The 18,390-nt window shown below is 36.8% G+C and overlaps 1 protein-coding gene across 5 annotated transcripts in view; it reads left to right on the top strand.

Annotated features, from left to right (window-relative positions):
• ADGRB3 (adhesion G protein-coupled receptor B3) overlaps positions 1-18,390 on the top strand; it is a 466,174-nt gene that overhangs the window by 201,318 nt on the left and 246,466 nt on the right. For all 5 annotated transcript variants that reach the window (XM_056344433.1, XM_056344434.1, XM_056344432.1 and 2 more), the window contains 3 exons: positions 676-840; positions 7,236-7,337; positions 7,876-7,982. In XM_056344433.1, the coding sequence (XP_056200408.1) occupies positions 676-840; positions 7,236-7,337; positions 7,876-7,982 (374 nt within the window). The remainder of the gene's footprint in view (positions 1-675; positions 841-7,235; positions 7,338-7,875; positions 7,983-18,390) is intronic.

Raw genomic sequence — 18,390 nt, 5'->3', positions numbered from 1 at the left:
ACAAAGCTGAAGAATATGTTCGGAAAGACTGTGTGGTGGGCTGCATATCAGCTTTCCAGTTTTATCACTGTCTAAAGGACATTCACCGGCTTTAGAAAGATATGTTTGAGGCCTAAAGAACTGGATAAAGTGTTTCATGAACCTAGAAAGTGAACATGTATGACCTGATTCCCTTTTACGCTGATCCTCTGGCACTACAAAAGCAGCCTTCCAGGGTGGGTAAACTACATTTATTCTAAGCCTCATTTGTGCTTTCAAAGCATATAAAATCCAAGCTCCTAAAATATAGGCAAAAATGTTTTTATTTAGTTTTTAAAGGGTTCTTAAGCATGTTGTAATGTATATTGTTACCATACAACAGCACTATGTAAGTATGTAAGAAAACAAACAAACAAAAGGGACAACATCGGTTTTGCATTCTTGCGTGAATGTTAATGTGCAGCAATTCTTTTTATTTTATCTTAAGATGCAAGTCATTTAGACAACAATCCCAATCCCTTATTTAGGAGCCAAGTAGAGACTTCCCCATCTTCCATGTGCCTAGATCTACTACTTCTGTCACCGTTAGTCATATTTGAGAGGCTTTCTTCTCTTATGCAGGTGAAGAATAACCTATATATATCCTCCTTTATGACTGTCATTGTGTCACCACCCTAACGCTATTTTTCCAAACAGCAAATGGCCAGTGGAACCAGTGGGGCCACTGGAGTGGCTGTTCCAAATCCTGCGACGGTGGCTGGGAGAGGCGGATAAGGATCTGTCAGGGTGCTGCCGTGACTGGGCAACAATGTGAAGGAACTGGAGAGGAAGTTAGACGGTGCAGTGAACAGAGGTGTCCTGGTGAGCCAAAAATATAATCACTATTATTATCTACACAACAGTATGGCTTACTTTAATGACTAACTTTAGGAGAGACAAGATCAACATCCACAGAGCAATAGCCATAAAATGCCGCATCTGGCCTAGCTTCAGACAAATCACTGCTGTTTTTCTCAGTATACTAAGTTGTGCTTAGGTACCTGGGTGTAAACTAGACCTATTGGATATATAAGCATACATATATGCTTAATATATATCAGATATATATTAATATATATATTTAATAAATTAAAATACCATAGTAAAGGAAGTTACCAGATAATTACATCATTGTCTAGGCATGTCTGTATTATTTGAAGTGGCAATGACTTGCTACAGAAATTCTCTTTGAAGGCACTGTTTCTCAGAATATCAGGGCTGGTTTTGTAAATTGTGGAATTCCTTTTATAAAGTGTATAAGAGAACTCTGTAATACATTTGGGGTAAATTCTGGTGCAGTGAAAATGAGGGAAAAAGTGAGCCATACTGTACTGTATAGAATGAATGAATACCTGAGCAAAATTTCATAAAAAGCAAAGCAATTTGAAATGAAAAAGGAATGTCTGTTTTGTTTTAGTATGATGCTTAAATACATTTCTGTGCAGCAATTTTTACTTTGCCCTCCCAACAAATTTGTCTTTCCCTCTGACAGCTAATAAAAATGTACTTAAAGAAGAACAGCTGGTGAATCTGATGATATTTATCTGTAAAGACACATTGTCCTAACGTAAAAGAATGCATTGTTGGATAGGCGTAAGATACAAGGTGTAAGTAGTATAGGATGTCTTAGCCAGTCACTTGGGAAATTATGCATTCTGAACTGCAAACCAGGAAGCAGCAAAAATCAATCTAGCAATCTCTGACTTCTGGATATTTCGATGGCTATTTTCTCTGATAGAGAAAGGACTTAAATGGCAGGGATGCTGTGGGTCAGGAACTGGGGAATACATCAGATGTGAATTTTATCAAGCCCACATTTTCATAGGCAGCATACTTACCTCTTGACAGCCACCAAAGAACAGTTTTCAAGGTATTTGCAGTACAGTGGAACAATGAATCTCATTGCATTTGGAGAACAGCAAATGGACTATTTGCAGTTATAAAGTTAGAATGCTATACTGGAGAAGTTAACCAAATTTAATTTGCTTCTCAAATGATGTCTTTAATATTAATCAAACATTCATTATTTGAAAAGCACCACAAAACAGTATTTGTTAGACTCTTAAACAAATTATGATTTCCATAGTTAATGCAGACTTCCCCTATAAAAGCACAGCATTTAGAGGTTTTTGTAAATCTTCTCAATAAGCAGATACTCAGATCAACCACCTTCTGCTTATAAAATCATTCTTGAAATAATTTGCATTTGTATATTTAGAAGTAAAACCATGCAGTCCAATTTTCAAAGGTTGCCACCTACTGTTAATAAAATATTTTACAGATGTATTTACAAGTTAAATGCACACAGAGCATTATTTGCCATTTGGTAAATTTATTTATTTACTTGATTAATTCCAGATTAGAATCAGTACGCTTATAAAAACTGTAACCTAAGGCAGCTTTTAACAAGCTATACTTATGCAGAAGATTATACATGAATAACAGATTTTTTTTATCTGTTTCTAGACTGACATTTACTAAAGCATCTCAGATTTAAATGTATACAGTGGATAATTTACCAGAATTTCATAAAATGATATACAGATTTACATTTTATAAACACCAAGCAAAATTGAAAAGTACTGTAGAGATGGTCATTCAAAGTATAAGCAAATTTTATCATTTATATGCTTTTATTTCATAGTTATAAAACAGTTCAGAGAAGCTATTTTGTCTCAGTGTTTTCTTTTTCTCTGTAAGTCATTTAGAAACAGGAGAGACTAAAATGTTAATTTTTTCTTAGTTTAACATTAATTTTCCATTAGCATAAGACCAGTTCCTCATCTCTGTAGACCTGCATAACGTATTTGTAAAGTGAATGAAACTGCACCTGTCTGTATCACCCAGAGGTCTATAGACTTATAGAAAGTTAAATTATAGCTGACTCTAAACCGTGGAAGCAAAAAAAAAAAAGAATAAAACCTTATTTCTATTATGCTGGCTGCTGTTAATAAGATACTTTGCAAACAAGCTGTTTACTTGATTGACTGAAAATCTTGACTGGATTTCTTGGAGTTCTGCATTATCTGATTATGCAAGATTTTCTTCATAGTCAATCAGTGGTTCTCTTCAAATGGTTCAGGCAGGGAGTGAATTACACCAGACACTCCTAGAAGCTGAATATAACCAGCACTAAGAAAGGCAGGCTGAGAAATATTATCTGAATAGCTGGTTTCTCAAACAACTTGGTTTCTGGACAAGTGTTGAATATCTTTCTTTGTAATTTATTTGTATTCCAAATTTAAAAAAAAAACACAAAAAAACCAAAACACAAACAACTGTAGTTGTTTCCTTCCATTGTGTAATAATCTGAGAATGAAAAACAAATATCTGAAGGTATTTTGGCTTCAGTCATTGCTCCTTTGTTGTATCCCAAATGTCTAAAGTCAGATTTCACTTCAGTAGATCAGCAGTGTTAAGGATTTAGTACTCTGCACTCAAAGTATTCTTTTGTGAAGAATAAATTAATAAAATTTGAAACAAATCATAGAAAGGAAAAAACCTTCTAGATTTTCTAAGCAGCTAGTCATGCAAGAATTACTGTGCAAAACTTAGGATGAACGAACAATTGGACTGTCCCATAGGAATAAAGGAGAGAGCTAGGTAATAAAAGAAATTGCAGCCCATGACTGGTAAGGTCTAACGGCAAGCTGATGAGAAACTTCCAGATAAATGTGTAAGAGGCATAAGGTAAGTCTCATTGAATGTGTCGGTAAAAACTAAGATACGTGAGAACTGAGAGCAAAATACAATATTATTCAGGAGAGAAGACTTTGGTAAATTTATATTTATAAAAATAGCACCATTTTCTTAGGACAGTTTTAAGAATATATTAGGTTTCAGTAATGTAGCATTGGTTTCTAGAAATAATTCCATTATTGCTAATTCTATATGGGTTTCAATATTTATGCTTTACTCAGATGTTACTCAAAACAGACCCTCAATATTTTTCTTGTAAGTCTGTTGTCAGTGGTAGAAAACATCGGAAATGTTTTGACCAAAATATTGCTTAAAACAACGATAACAATGATTGTTTGTTAACAAAAAGGTAACAGTGCATAACTGCTGCCAAAGACTGGCTAATGATTTCCTACTGAAGGTAAAAGGTTTCTTCAGAGGCAATACTAGCTAAGTGTATTATATATAAGATAGAATATGAGAAGGGTGAAGATTCAAATAACTGTCAACAACTAAATAATAAAATTGAACCTTTGGGTCTTGTTTTGTCTCTGATTGTAACACAGACAATTGTTTTTTCTGTTGCCTTTGTTTAAGATAATGTTGCCTGTGGCATTGAATTAGGATTCAAGAGAGGAACTGTAGTTCTAGCTTCATTTGTGAGCTACTGTGTGCTGTTGGCTAATTTGCTTCACCCTTTCATTATCCTTTCCCATATTTGTTAGTTGCCTAGGTAGATTGTAAATTCTGCAGGATTGTACATTTCTCTTGCTTTGTTTGTGTGTTGTACAGACCTTCCTCAGATCCCAGGTGGGTTGATTGCCTCTTGGAGACACATGTCTTCTCACCGATAATGTCAGAGGAAGACTGTGCTTCTAGACCACTGTCTTAGTTGAGTGTTTGTGCTTAGGTGGGATGAATTCAGGCCTATCAATTCAGGAGTATAATGTGGTGAATTTGAGTACATGTTCTGTGTGGGAAGATATTGCTGAATCATATCATCAGTAAAAGAGAGCTGCTTTTTATTTGCCAATTTTAGCAAATTTACCTCAGTATTTGCTGTTTCCTTCTAAATTTTAGCAATTCTCCATGATTTTGTACAGCTAACTTACATTTATCTGTAGGTGAATTATGAATTAATTGTGCCATAGTTACAGAAATATTTGAAGTGGCCCTGAGCAGAGCCAGCAGGGCCAGCAAAGCTTTTTAACTCAGATATAATACCACTCCAGCATGACTGTAATGTCTCCATGGGCAATATGGGATGGAGCCTCACAGATGCTTTAATGTGGGTGGATGCCTGATTAGTAAGCTCTGCCAGATATACTTCAGCTTTGAGGAGAACTGGTTTGCTTTTTATGCACAGCATTCCTTGATCAAAGGTATTTGTACAATGCATCGAGAGGTACAGAGTCAGCCAGGGACCAAGAAAACTTCTTTACCTGAGCAAGTGTTACTTTTCCAAGCTCTGACTTGCTGCTGCACCTCTTTCTTGATAACCCTAGGTCTTGGGAATGCCTTTTACTTTGAACATAACATACAGGTGCACAGATTATCTTTGGTACTAGGCTTAAGTTAAAATGTAATCTTGATTTGTGAAAAATGTGATGCAAAGCATACAAGTATTACCCTTCCAAATAGATAGGAAATCTCTGATATTGCCTGTGACTTGCTAAAGTAAAAGAGAAAATATGATGTATATATAGTACGCATATATGTGCATGTATATATTTCTTTTAGAAAAAACTCACATTAACATTCCATATTTGGAGGGAAGTAAGAGTTTTAGTTCTGAGAAACAACACCTAAAGTGTTGATTAGTGAACATAACACATTTGAAATGGCCACAGCTGCATGAAAAATATACTTCCTAAAGAGCTCTAAGCTTTAGCAAGTTTATGTAATTTGTAATATTACCTCCATATTATGTTAATTTACACTCCCCAAATCAGAACATTTCTTTTGTTTATAAGGTCATAATAGAATGGTAATTGCATTTCCTTATGTCACCAGATGGCTTGGGTTTATCAAAATCTGGCTTTCCCCACAGTAACACTGGCCTGGTGCATTCACTTTTCGTGCATGTCTGAAGCAGTGTTAGTATTCTAGTTTATGAGTATAACCAGCTCTCTTTGGGTTTTGCCATTAATGGATCTCTTGCTTTTACAGCAGCACCAACTGTCTTGATTTACGATTCAGAAACGCTGATGGTGAGGCAAATTTAGCAAGCAATTTTTCTGCCCAACTGTGAATCATATTAGTATTACTGAACCATCTGCTAGGTATTCTTTGTCCTCCACAAAAAGAGGGTACAGTTTTCTGCAAAAGTCTGCTCAGTTCCCTTACTTACCTCACTTTTCCATCAGCAGAAGTGCAAAACAGGGAAGATAGACAGTTTTATGGGTTAGGTAATGGGATGGGCAGAATCTGTCATCTGTTCCTTCCTGCTAGAGATTTCCCATGCAACTATGGGTGAATCATTGAATTACTTTCTGCCTTATCACCCCATCTGCTATAGTGACAGAATTTTCTTTCTCTTTTCCTTTTTCTTCTTTTGTAACCACTTTGCTGTAATACAGTGAGGTTACAATTTTCCTGAAAAAAATTTTATATATATATATATATATATAAAATAATGCTTTTAAGCAACTCATGGCTTTACTCTGCTAAACCTGGAATTAATTAGATTTCAGTAACTAGCATTTGCCAGTGCTTTTCGTTGTGAGATGACTTCAGCCAGATGTTTGCTGTGTTAATCTAATTTACTCAGAAACTGTAAACTGGGAATCTACAGTAAAAGTACAAAGAGAAAAAACATCTGTAAGTCATGACCATGAGAAAAAAAAACCACAATGCATTTTCAGAACCTTTTTTTTCCCCCGTGTGCTACTGTTACCATGAATTTGTGAAAATATTTTTTTCTCTTTAAATGGTATTGCAATAACCAGTAAAAGGCAGTTTCATTTTATAGCCACTCAGTCCCACATTATTGGCTATACTTGCTTAATTACCAACTTGTACTGAAACACATTTCAAAGAAATGACCTGCTTTTTGGTCTTCAGAATGTACAGCTCTCATTTGATACATTTAGCACATTCACTTTTTCAACAGTGGTTTCAGAACTGATTCTTTCACATGCAGTTTAGGTTTCAGAAAAATCTTTTAAAATTTTAGTGTAAGATAAGCATCACAGCTTGTAGCATTTTAATTATCATCATGTTCTGATAGATGCTTAATGTTATTGATCAAAATAGAGCAGCAAGAAAAGATTCAAAGCTATCAATATTGCATCTACAACCTAAAGACTGTTTGCTGAAGAGTAAAGACATGGGTTATATGAAATAAATACCACCACAAAGACAAAAATTACAGGGTTTGTGGTTTTTTATTTTTGTACTTAATTCTTTAAATCAGACCAAATGATGTTAACATATACATTTCAGGAAGAGTTATGACAAGACTGAAGAGCTACTTTTCTGACAGAAAATATCGTGTTTACATTAATGTTTCTACTTAAATTCTCATTTCTAAATGGCAGCACCTTATGAAATATGTCCTGAAGACTATTTGATGTCAATGGTGTGGAAAAGGACCCCAGCTGGGGACATGGCATTCAATCGATGTCCTCTCAATGCCACAGGTACAGTACTGCTTTGAAATTATATGATAATAAAAATGGGGAGAAATCTTTTGCACTATGTTTTAGACATAATTACTAGACTCATATATATATATGTATATATGCATATATGTGAATGTATTTATATAAACCCCACATCTTTACATATGCATATACGTACATATACTGTCTCTTATGGCTTACATATATACATGGGTCTGTGGTGTATGTATATGTATATAAATACATATATATGCTTTATAGCCAGAGAGAAAAAGCTGAGAAGAAATCAACTTGACAGGACCTATCAGGCAAAGCGATGAAAACAAAGCAAAACATAATTATTTTTTTTTTAATTACAAAAACACTGCTAAAAACCCACTAGGTGAACATTAAAGTATCTTTCAGAATCTTATACTACTGTCATTATGCTGATGATCATTGAATGAAATTGTTTCTGTGTGTGCTTTTAAAATAACATGGAATGTAGTTTAAATAAGGTTCATTCTTTCCAGTTGCTCTCACTTACACAAATATTTTCTGTCTTTGTGACTTGCAGGCACCACTAGCAGACGCTGCTCTCTCAGTGTTCATGGAGTGGCCTTCTGGGAACATCCAAGCTTTGCTAGATGCATATCAAATGAGTACAGACACTTGCAGCATTCAGTAGGTGCAAAGCCAGCTTTAGTACTTGCTCTGTTTATTCATTACTAATAATTGGTGTGAAAAAAAACTTACTTATTTACTCTCAAGTCAGATTTCTGATAAGAAATGCCAGGGGGGAAATAGATCTAAGAAAGAATAATTTATATTAATCTATATTATTTTGATCTTGTATATTGCTGGTGTTTGAGTGAGAGAACCTTTGTCTTACTGTAGAAATAGAAAAATGAATCAGATTCCCTTCTTTCATGTCCACTGTGTGCAATCTTTATAGGTGTCAGAGGTAAGATGTATTTTGGTTTATTAGAAAATGAGGTGTGAATAAATGAGATCTACTGGAAGAGTGACCTGCTGAGTAATTTTATAATACTATGAATTCTTTAATTGCACACTAGGAAGTCAGAAATTGTATTTCTTTTTGCTGTCAAATTTAGAACTTCACCTTCAAATGTAACAATAGGAAATTATTATAAGGTAAAGCTACTGCAGTGTCTTGGACACAGTAAAGTAACTCTAGATGAAGAAATATTATCGGAATTTTTTCAGTATGCTTAACAAAAAGTTTCTTTGCAAAGTATATACATTATACATTTATCTACTGCCTAAATACATTTATATGCATAGATGCAATACATTGTATATATTTTTGCATTATAAATGTGCTAACATGGTATATGCTAGGTATATTGATTACATTCTATTTCCATAGTCGAAGCATTCAGCCAGGTTAATAATACTATTGTGGGAAGAGCTCCTTTGATGATTCTCATGGGCAATGGTTTTTGCCTGCATGATAAATTTTACTGACACTCTTATTACTCTCACTCCTTTTCCAAAGGCCACTGACCCATTAATCATTTGGTAGAAGAGCACTAATACAGCTATGTGCTTCATAACTTCCCAAACTCTCAACCAGTGCAACACTTTTGTAGAATGTTTAAAAATCTTTGGTGGCTTGAAAAGTAGTTGCCTGGCTGTCATTACTCAGATCTGGCTTGCCAGTTATAGGAGATTTTGATTAATTCCTTTGAGCTGCATTTCTGTTTCATTAGATTCCAACTTAACTGAGGTCTGGGATTCAGTTTCAGGGTAAGCCAAAGCAAGCATTGTTTTTAAAATAACAGAAGAAAGTGTCAAAGCAATTTTCCCCAGTACAGAGAAACTTTCGTATTTTATATAGCTGTTTGCATGCTGCTCTATCCCTTTAGTGTTCACAATTGAAAAAACAACATGGTTGGCTTTAACTGTTTTGCATTTTATATTTTTTGATATTTTATTCTTTTGCAACAGCTGCATATAGTATGTCTAAATGTACTTTATGGGCATGGACAGGAATAAATTTGTATTTCATTTACTTAGAATCTGGATTTTTGTAAATAGCACAATAAAGACAATGACTGTGGGTAATATATATACAGGTTTGAATACTAATAGTGTCATATTGCAGAACAAAAACATTACATTTTGTGATTGAAAACATTAAGATATTTCAAAGTAAAATTATTCTTTTACTTGGTATTTTTGCATTTAAATATTACAATCTTCAGAAATATTTAAAGGATTTTGAAATATTTTAAAGGATTTATTAATCTTGACCTGCCTGGCCAGAAGACCATCCCTTTAGAGTTTTGTTCCTCTGCTCTTACATTTTCACATTTCATATCAACATTCATAGCCTTGATCCTCATGCCACTGGTTCTGTAGTGATATTCAGTCTCTTCTTTTTATGTTATTGCTAGAAGTTGTTCATAAGCAACTCAAACAGTGGGAATTGCTTTTTCATGTTGTTCAGTGGTTTGACTCACCTGGTTAACTTTTGGTGTGGCACTGATATTTTGCAAAGAGCTACAGTCTGCCTGGCAGGAAAGGGTCATTGTTGGACAAAAGGAGGAATTTCTAACCCTGATCAGATTTATCTATTTTTCTATATTTCCTTTTTAAAAATATTAAGTATGATTAGAGCACACTGTGAAATAATCTTTTGCCAAAAAACATTTTAAAATAGTTAAATCTTCTTTAAAATTACACGATCATCTAAACATACTCTTATTGCTGCACAAAAATTCAGTGTAGTTTAATACAAATTAAAGGAGAAAAGTGGATTTCTTTTACTCTTGGGAGCAGTTCACAAGGAAATTTTCTTCTCTTACATCTTTCTGCTTCTCAAAGTGAACAACAGCGTATTTAAAGAATGGTAGAAAATAGAGGTGAAGACCTATAAGGTCATCGCCTTGCAAATGTAGGCTTGTCCCCCCACGATACATATGTCAGCTCTATAAATCCCTGAAAATAGGGCTTTATAAGGAAGCTGCTGACAGACGGTGTTGCTATAATAAATATGTGTGCTTATGAAAGCATTTATGAGGTGCCTCAGTGCACTTAACTTACCCATAATGTTATTTTATGAACTCAGACCAGGAGTAGTGTGGGGTGTCACTCAGTTCTGTGAATGTTCCGGAAAATCTGAGTCTGAGCTGAATTCCTTTCATGTCTTACCTGAAATACATGAAACAAAAGTGGGTGTACAGTCTTCAGAACTGATATTTCTGAAGTTGATTTAAAGCTGTTGATATACATAATATACATACAGTAATTAATACATTAAGGCTGCACGCCTGGAGGAATACAGACAGGTTCCTGTCTCTCTGCCCCCCAAACAAGCCACACACGATCCAGAACCACCCCAGAAGTCATGTTGTGGAATTCACATGGTGCTGTGCCAAAGCAAATACTCTCTAAAGAAATTTCAGTTGCTTTATGCCAGGAGACAGAGAATACTGCCTTGACTACAAATCCTGCCAGCATGGCTACACGGGTTCTGGACTGGAAGCTTACAGTTATACTAGTACATAAATTAAACAGTGTGACTACCCAGGCTTAGGCAATGTCCTTGCAGTCATCCACACTATGTAACTGTTTTATCTATCAGCATACTCACTGACATGATTTAAGACCATACTGGAGAGTACTCTCCCAAACAATGCCTAGCGTCCCTTAGAGGATAGCATGGCAGAGAGACCATTCCCGACAGTCAATAAAACCATTGTTTTCTGGAACAGAGGAGAGGAAGAGAGTTTAGCTTGAGGCATACAAGCTGTCTGTGCTCATTGGCCTCAGGGCTAGACAATATTCCCATGGCTATTTTATTTGTCTGTATTTACTATTTATATAGTAAAAACAACTTACCTTTTGGCACCTTGGACTGTCAGTACAGAATTTCAAAGCTGCATGTGTCCCTCAGTGAGGCCACACCTAGAGTACTGTGTCCAGTTCTGGACTCTCCAGTACAAGAGGGGTATGGTGTTATTGGAGCAAGTCCAGCAAAGGGCCACTAAGATGACTAAGGGACTGGATCCATCTCCTATGAGTAAGGGCTGAGAGAGCTGAAGCTGTTGAGAAGAGAAGGCTAAGGAGGGATCCTATTAATATATATAGGTACTAGAAGGGAGGGTACAAGGAAGCTGCAGCCAGCCTCTTTTCAGTGGTGGCCAGTGACAGAACAAGAGGCAATGGGCACAAACCAAAACACAGGAGGTTGTCTGAACATCAGAAAACACTTTTTCACTGGGAGGGTGACTGAACACTGGCACAGGCTGCCCAGGAGGTTGTGGAGTCTCCATCCGTGGAGACGTTCAAAAGCCACCTGGACATGGTCCTGGGCAACTGGGTCTAGGTGACCCTGTTTGAGCTGGGGGGTTGGACCAGATGACCTCCAAAGGGCCCTCCCAACTTCAACCTTTCTATGATTCTGTGTTTTTGTGCCTCCTATAACTCCAGAAATTGGAAATTCACACAAGGCAGAAATCCTGAAAAGTTAATTAATAGACTTCCACTCTAGTATCTGTATGATTTTTGCTTTCTTCCTAAAGATAACCTATTCCTACAAATGCTAACACAGGTTTTCAGCAGATGTCCACATTAAGCCAGAATTCTATGCTATATATAGTGCAGAATTTTATCACATAACCACAGGTGACTGGTCTCTGATGACTGCTTCTTTACTATAAGTAGCTACAGCAGGTTTACTGCCTCATGCAGAAAGCCTCTTGTATTTTTACAGTTTCTCTATTACTCACCTGGAGGAGATGGGACAAATTTCAATGCTTATATAAGCAGTATTAAAGTAGCAGAAACCCAGCTACTGCTGTGTGTTTTTCAGCTTTACTCGAGACCTGTATGGAGACCAATATGGTAGCTATGTAAATCATCCTAAAATGACACTATCTTTTAATCTCAAAATCCATTTGGAAGTCTATTTGCAAAGATGAAGAGTCAGTAAAGCCAAAAATACACTCACAATGATAAAGATAATATAGTTTGCTCGTAACCCCCAGCACCATGAATAATTTAGCTCTTTTTCCATCCACTTAACAGAATGTGCCAGGCAGAAATACTGTGTGTGCTTAGGATAGGCATGTACTGGCACTTCAGATGCAGAAGAAAGCAGGGTTTTCCACTAATTAAATGGAATTGTCTAGATATGTGGACCACTTTTTGATAACATACATGAATATTGTACTTAATATTCTATAGCAACAATTTCAGAGTAACTCACAATCTTTCATTAACATATCTCAACGTATGCTTGAGATCAGACTCTACTACATCTCCATTTTTTGTGGATGGGGAACTGAGTGAGACCAATTAAGTAGGAAATTTGTCTCTGCTCTTCTGAATTAGTGCCTAGCCACTGTTACTTCTTAATGTTCATACTTCTCCACGTGACAGCATAGAAAATCCCTGGCATGGTAAAAATATAACTACAGGGCCTCTGAAGAGACTCTACACTGGAACATGATGAGACAGTGAAGGGGAATGCTTTGGCTTGTGGAGTGGAGGTTGGCAGTCGGCTTACATCTTTCAAGGGCACAGTGCCCTACATGATATGTGTAGGAGGTTGAGTAAAAGTGGTTAAGAGGATGATGCTCTTCAGCTATGCCACAAATGTACAGCCTGTACTTTTGTGAGTTTATTTTACCTTGTGCACTATGGAATACAGGTCCCTTTTAAAACTAGGGATGATAATTAGATCTCTTTGAATAATGGAACCAATTAGTCATGAATAATTTATCCAGCATCTGGTACAAATCAGTCATCAAATGAATTCAACAAAAACTGTTTGACCAGTTTATACAACTGGTTGACTAACACAAAAAATTATTCACTGAACAAATTAAGGGACAAAAATGCCAAAATCCATGAAATAAACCCTTGGAAAATTATTTGGTTAGCTTTAATAATAATACTTAAAGAACTTAATTACGATCATTCTTACCAAAGCACTATGATTTGAAAATGCAAAGCGATAAATAGTTATGCTTTGCGTTCTGGAATCATGACCTAGATGATCAAATAATAACTTGATGAACAGAAAAAGAAACATCATAGATTATGTATCAGTTCTGTTGCCCTAGTGTGTTTGCAGTACCTGCAGCTTTGCATTACAAAAATGCTCTTAGTCAGTCATTGTGTTTCAGGACTGTTGCCAGTTATCTTTGCAGTTAAGAAGGAATATTTTGTCCAGCGATGCACAATTTGTTAAATGTGTTCTAGAGAAAGAAATTACAGCAAAGAAAATCTTCCAAGTGTCCATTTTATTGTGGATGGAAATGAAGTCATAAGACTGAATAAGACCTAGTGGCAGAGGGTATCCTTTCTTCAGTTCCTGCTGGATAGTTCTTGGTCACATACTTATTACATATGCATCACCAGATTTTATTAATACGGAGGAATTTCACTGCTTTCTCTAATTCCAGATTATATTATCAGGAATTGAAGTTTTTTTCTCTTTTGTGGGTTAGACATGTTTTGGGTTTTTGGATTATTTTACCAAATCAATTACTGCTGTAGCAGAAGTTATGGACCTTGTTAAAGCCTATTCTCTCTTTTTACCTTTGGCAAATAGTTTCATTTTCTGAAAACTGAACTCCTTTGGTCTAACTAGCATATTTTAATTTTTTTTAAGAGTATCTGTTGTTAGTTTAATGGACTGTTATATATAGAAGCCAGATTAGGTGATGGTCTAATGACCCAAACTTAAACTGTATAATATTATGAAGTATTTTCCTCATTGCCTATTATATTCTTTTGATCTGGAAGCAGAAAATGGTCTGCCTAATAATTTTTCCTAAAATTGGTTACTTGAGCTAGTCTTTGGTTAATTCGGACTAGTATTTTCCAATACAATAAAAGAAAGATATCTCCAAAATATCCTGAAGTATTATTCTGCATATCTGAAATTTTATAAGTAGATCAGACATTACACAACTCCACTGACTGAATACACTGTGAAGTTAGGTTTAGCATCACCATGAGAGATTGCAAACTGAATCTTGCGGCACAAATAAATTAAAGCAAAAGATGTACAGCATGTATTTTGGCTGCCACAGTCTAGCCAGCTGGGCTGTATAATTGATACTTTGAGACAGACCAAACTTCAAATTTAGTCTTTTGCATTTATTTCATTTCTAGGACTTCAAGTGTGTGTTAGTACTTGTTCTTGCTGTAACAATTGTTTAGTATATAGAGCAATATCTGATTTCTGCTTTGGTCTTTATTGCTTTCTTTTTTGGTAAGCCTAGAAAGGGACCATCATGATTAATTAGCATGACTTCCTGCATGACTTCTTGAACCAGCATAGGAAGACATCTAGTCTTTACTGTGAAAAGTAAATGCAGTGGAGAATGCATTCTCCAAGATTTCTTTTTTCCGATTTTCAATTCTCATGTTCTTGCAGGATTCAACCAGCATACCTCAAATGCGTTGGATCTGCTGAGAAATTTCATGCTCTACTGTGATGCTTTGATTTTTTTCTCCCCCTTTTTTTTTTTTTTTTCCCTCTCTAAATTCATTCATTTGGATAAACAGGGTAAAATCTTTCCTGAGAATAAGAAATTTTTACTATGATTGGATATGAGTGACTACAGGACCAAGAACAGAATCAGTAATTAGGAGCCCACAGGCCTACCTTAGGTGGTATCTGAGAAAAAAAGTGTCACTAAAATGTCTCAAGTAAGAGTTAATTTCATTTTCATACTCTCTTGAAGCCTATCAAATTTGGTACACTACAAGCGAGAAAACTAAGAAGCGAGACCCCAGCATTAGGAATATCCTACATCATGCTTTGTATGAACTGCTTCTGAGAGGCATAGCTAAAGACTTCATATATTCTTAAGCCATTCTATGGATGATAGCCAGCTAAATTAGGAAAAACCCACAACAAACAAAGCCAAACCAAACCAAAGAAGCCATTCAGCCCCTTCCCTAACCCCCCAAAACCCAGACCCCAAGATATAAAAGACTTGAATTAGAGCTAATGTAGAAAATGAAAGTGAGATTAATATAGTTTGGTATGGAAGAGCAAGGAGTTTTCATAGCTTATGAGGTCTTTATGAAATTAATATCTGAAGCCTGTATGACCCCTTTTAATGAAAACCATTAAAGAATCAAATCTTACCATGGAGTACTAAAAACTAATTTTGTGTAAATGGAGAAAATACTTGAATATATAGGGCTGTTTCTATTTTCTACTCTGTTATGCATGTATTCTGATTGCTAGGATTTATTGAATCAGAAAAAAAGATAATTTTGTGAGGGATCTGCGTAAAAAAATATTGGCAATGTATCATTGAGTCACCACACACTGGAATAGCCCTTTTGCCTAATATGAGACCTCCTCTAAATGGCTTTTGTACACTCTAGTTTAGAAGAGGTTTGTACTACACTCATAAGTAATGAGGAAAACTAAAGCCTGTCATCAAGACTCTTTGTTTCTGAAGGTCATCTCTGATGGTATCAGAAAACCTGTACTAACACAGCCCATTCTCTAAACCTACGTAGCACAGTTTTCAAACCTGGATGATGGAATTCTACATTTAGTTGCTCGATAAAAGTAAGGTACTAATTAGTGCCAATTTTGCTGATATAACACCTAAATCAAACACACATTCGTGCAAACTGGGCTGCTTTTCTATCACAAAGAGGAAGTTGGAAAACTGAAAAACCTCTTAACTCTTGAGAGTTAGGAAAAAAAAAATCTGCATATGAAATACCACACCGGTGTCAAGTTATTAGCACTTATGGAGGAGTATGGGAACTTATGCAGGTGAATCTTTGCATATCAAACTGATAATATAGCCAAAAAATGCATTTCTGCTGCTTCTAGTTCATACTATAATTTTGTTTCCCCTTTTCCACAGCAGCGTTATTCATAGTTTTGCAAGTGCTTGGCTAAAATATAATTTGATAAAAAGAACTCTGAGGTGAATAATGATTTGCTCAGCTGCAGCTCATTAGAGATGATTTTGTTTTTCCAAATTATATTACAAGGGCAGCGTATCAGCCTGTCCATGTACTCCTCACTGAAATGACTGCTTGCTGTACTCTGGGGAATGAAAGGCTTTCTCCTAAAAAATTTACTGCTTCTTTTTTGCTAGTTTAGCGCTTAATTTCTTTTTATATAAATGCAGAGCAAAGCAGCCAGGCTTAGTTTTGTAGATATGAATGTATAGGCCTCAATAACAACATTTTTGTTCTGCCTCAGCCTATCCTTACACTGGCATATGCCACTCTTCATCTCCACCCTCACAGCCTTTGATAGTCTGCAAGAGTCAGCTATGTTTTGTCACCTCCATACCTTGAAAGGAGGATGGCAAACTGTTTTCTCTCATCAGAAGGCAACTGATCAAGAGACTGTGGCAGGCAACAGTTTTCCTCTGCCTCATTAACATTTTCTCATTCTGCATGGGGGAAGATTAAAACTGCAGCAAAAATCTAATGACCAGTGAGTGTTGCTGTTTGCTTGATGGTGAGGGCATTCCTTTGGTAGTGAGAAAGCTCTGCCTGCTCTGCCCTGCCAATCTAATTACATGGACTGAAATGCTGGGGTTTTGAGAGATTTTAACACCATGTTATAAATTTAATACAGCTTTCTCTGTCTCCTAAGACATCTGCTTAACTCTGTAAATAAATCTGAATTTTGCCAAAGAGAGGAAATAACTCAATACCTCAGCCACTCATATGAAATATGTAATCTGAAAACCAACTGCTCCATCCCACCTCAATGGCTGTTTTTTTCCCATGACTGCCTGTATTATGATAGGCACCAGAAATGAGCAGCCCAGGATCAGGAGAGTGAAATTTGTTTAAAGCTGCTGTGGTACCTTCCTCATTCATGAAATTGTATCGCTTGACCTCGCTAACTTACACAGGCACCTCAGACCAGCCTGGCTGAACAGAGAGCTTTGGCTGCAGTTCAGGAAAAAAAAGGAGAGTTTATGACCTTTGGAAGAAGGGGCAGGCCACTCAGGAGGACTTACAAGGATGTTGTGAGGTTATGCAGGGAAAAAACTAGAACAGCCAAAGCCCAGCTAGAACTTGACCTAGCTACTGCCATAGAGGACAATAAAAAATATTTCTATAAATACATTAACAACAAAAGGAGGGCTAAGGAGAATCTTCATCCCTTACTGGATTAAGGGGGAAGCATAGTGACAAAGGATGAGGAAAGGTTGAAGCAGTTAATGCCTTCTTTGCCTCAGCCTTTAATAGCAAGACCAGTTGTTCTCTGGGTACCCAGCCCCCTGAGCTGGAAGACAGGGATGGGGAGCAGAATGAAGCCCCCATAATCCAAGTGGAAATGGTCAGTGATCTGCTGCACCACTTAGACAAACACAAGTCCTTGGGGCCTGAAGGTGTCCACCCAAGGGTACTGATGAACCCGGCAGAAATGCTCACCAAGCCATTTCCAATCATTTACCAGCAGTTCTGGCTAACTGGGGAGGTCCCAGTTGACTGGAGTTTAGCAAATATTTCACCCATCTATAAGAAGGGTCGGAATGAGGATCTGGGGAACAACGGGCCTGTCAGTCTGACCTCTGTGCCAGGGAAGGTCATGGAGCAGATCCATCTTCAGTGACATCATGTGGCACATACAGGACAACCAGGTGACCAGTCCCAGCCAACATGGGTTTATGGAAGGCAGGTCCTACCTGACTAACCTGATCTCCCTCTATGACAAGGTCACCTGCTTAGTGGATGAGAGAAAGTCTGTGGATGTTGTCTACCTGAACTTTAGGAAAGCCTTGGACACTGTCTCCCACAGCATTCTCCTGGAGAAACTAGCTGCTCATGGCTTGAAGAGGTGTACTCTTTTTCTGGTTAAGAAGCTGGCTGGCTGGCTGAGCCCAAAGAGTGGTGGTGAATGGAGTTACATCCAGATGGTGGCTGGTCACCAGTGGTGTTCGCCAGGGTGTAGTGTTGGGACCAGTTCTGTTCAATATCTTTTTCAGTGATCTGGACAAGGGGATTGAGTGCACTCCCAGCAAGTCTGCAGATGACACCAAGTTGGGGGGAAATGTTGATCTGCTTGAGGGCAGGAAGGCTCTGCAGATGGATCTGGGCAGGCTGGATC

Source organism: Falco biarmicus, chromosome 6 (assembly GCF_023638135.1).
Source record: "Falco biarmicus isolate bFalBia1 chromosome 6, bFalBia1.pri, whole genome shotgun sequence".
Taxonomy (NCBI): domain Eukaryota; kingdom Metazoa; phylum Chordata; class Aves; order Falconiformes; family Falconidae; genus Falco; species Falco biarmicus.
The sequence above is the reverse complement of the archived record's forward strand: the minus strand, read 5'-3'. Positions and strand labels throughout refer to the sequence as shown.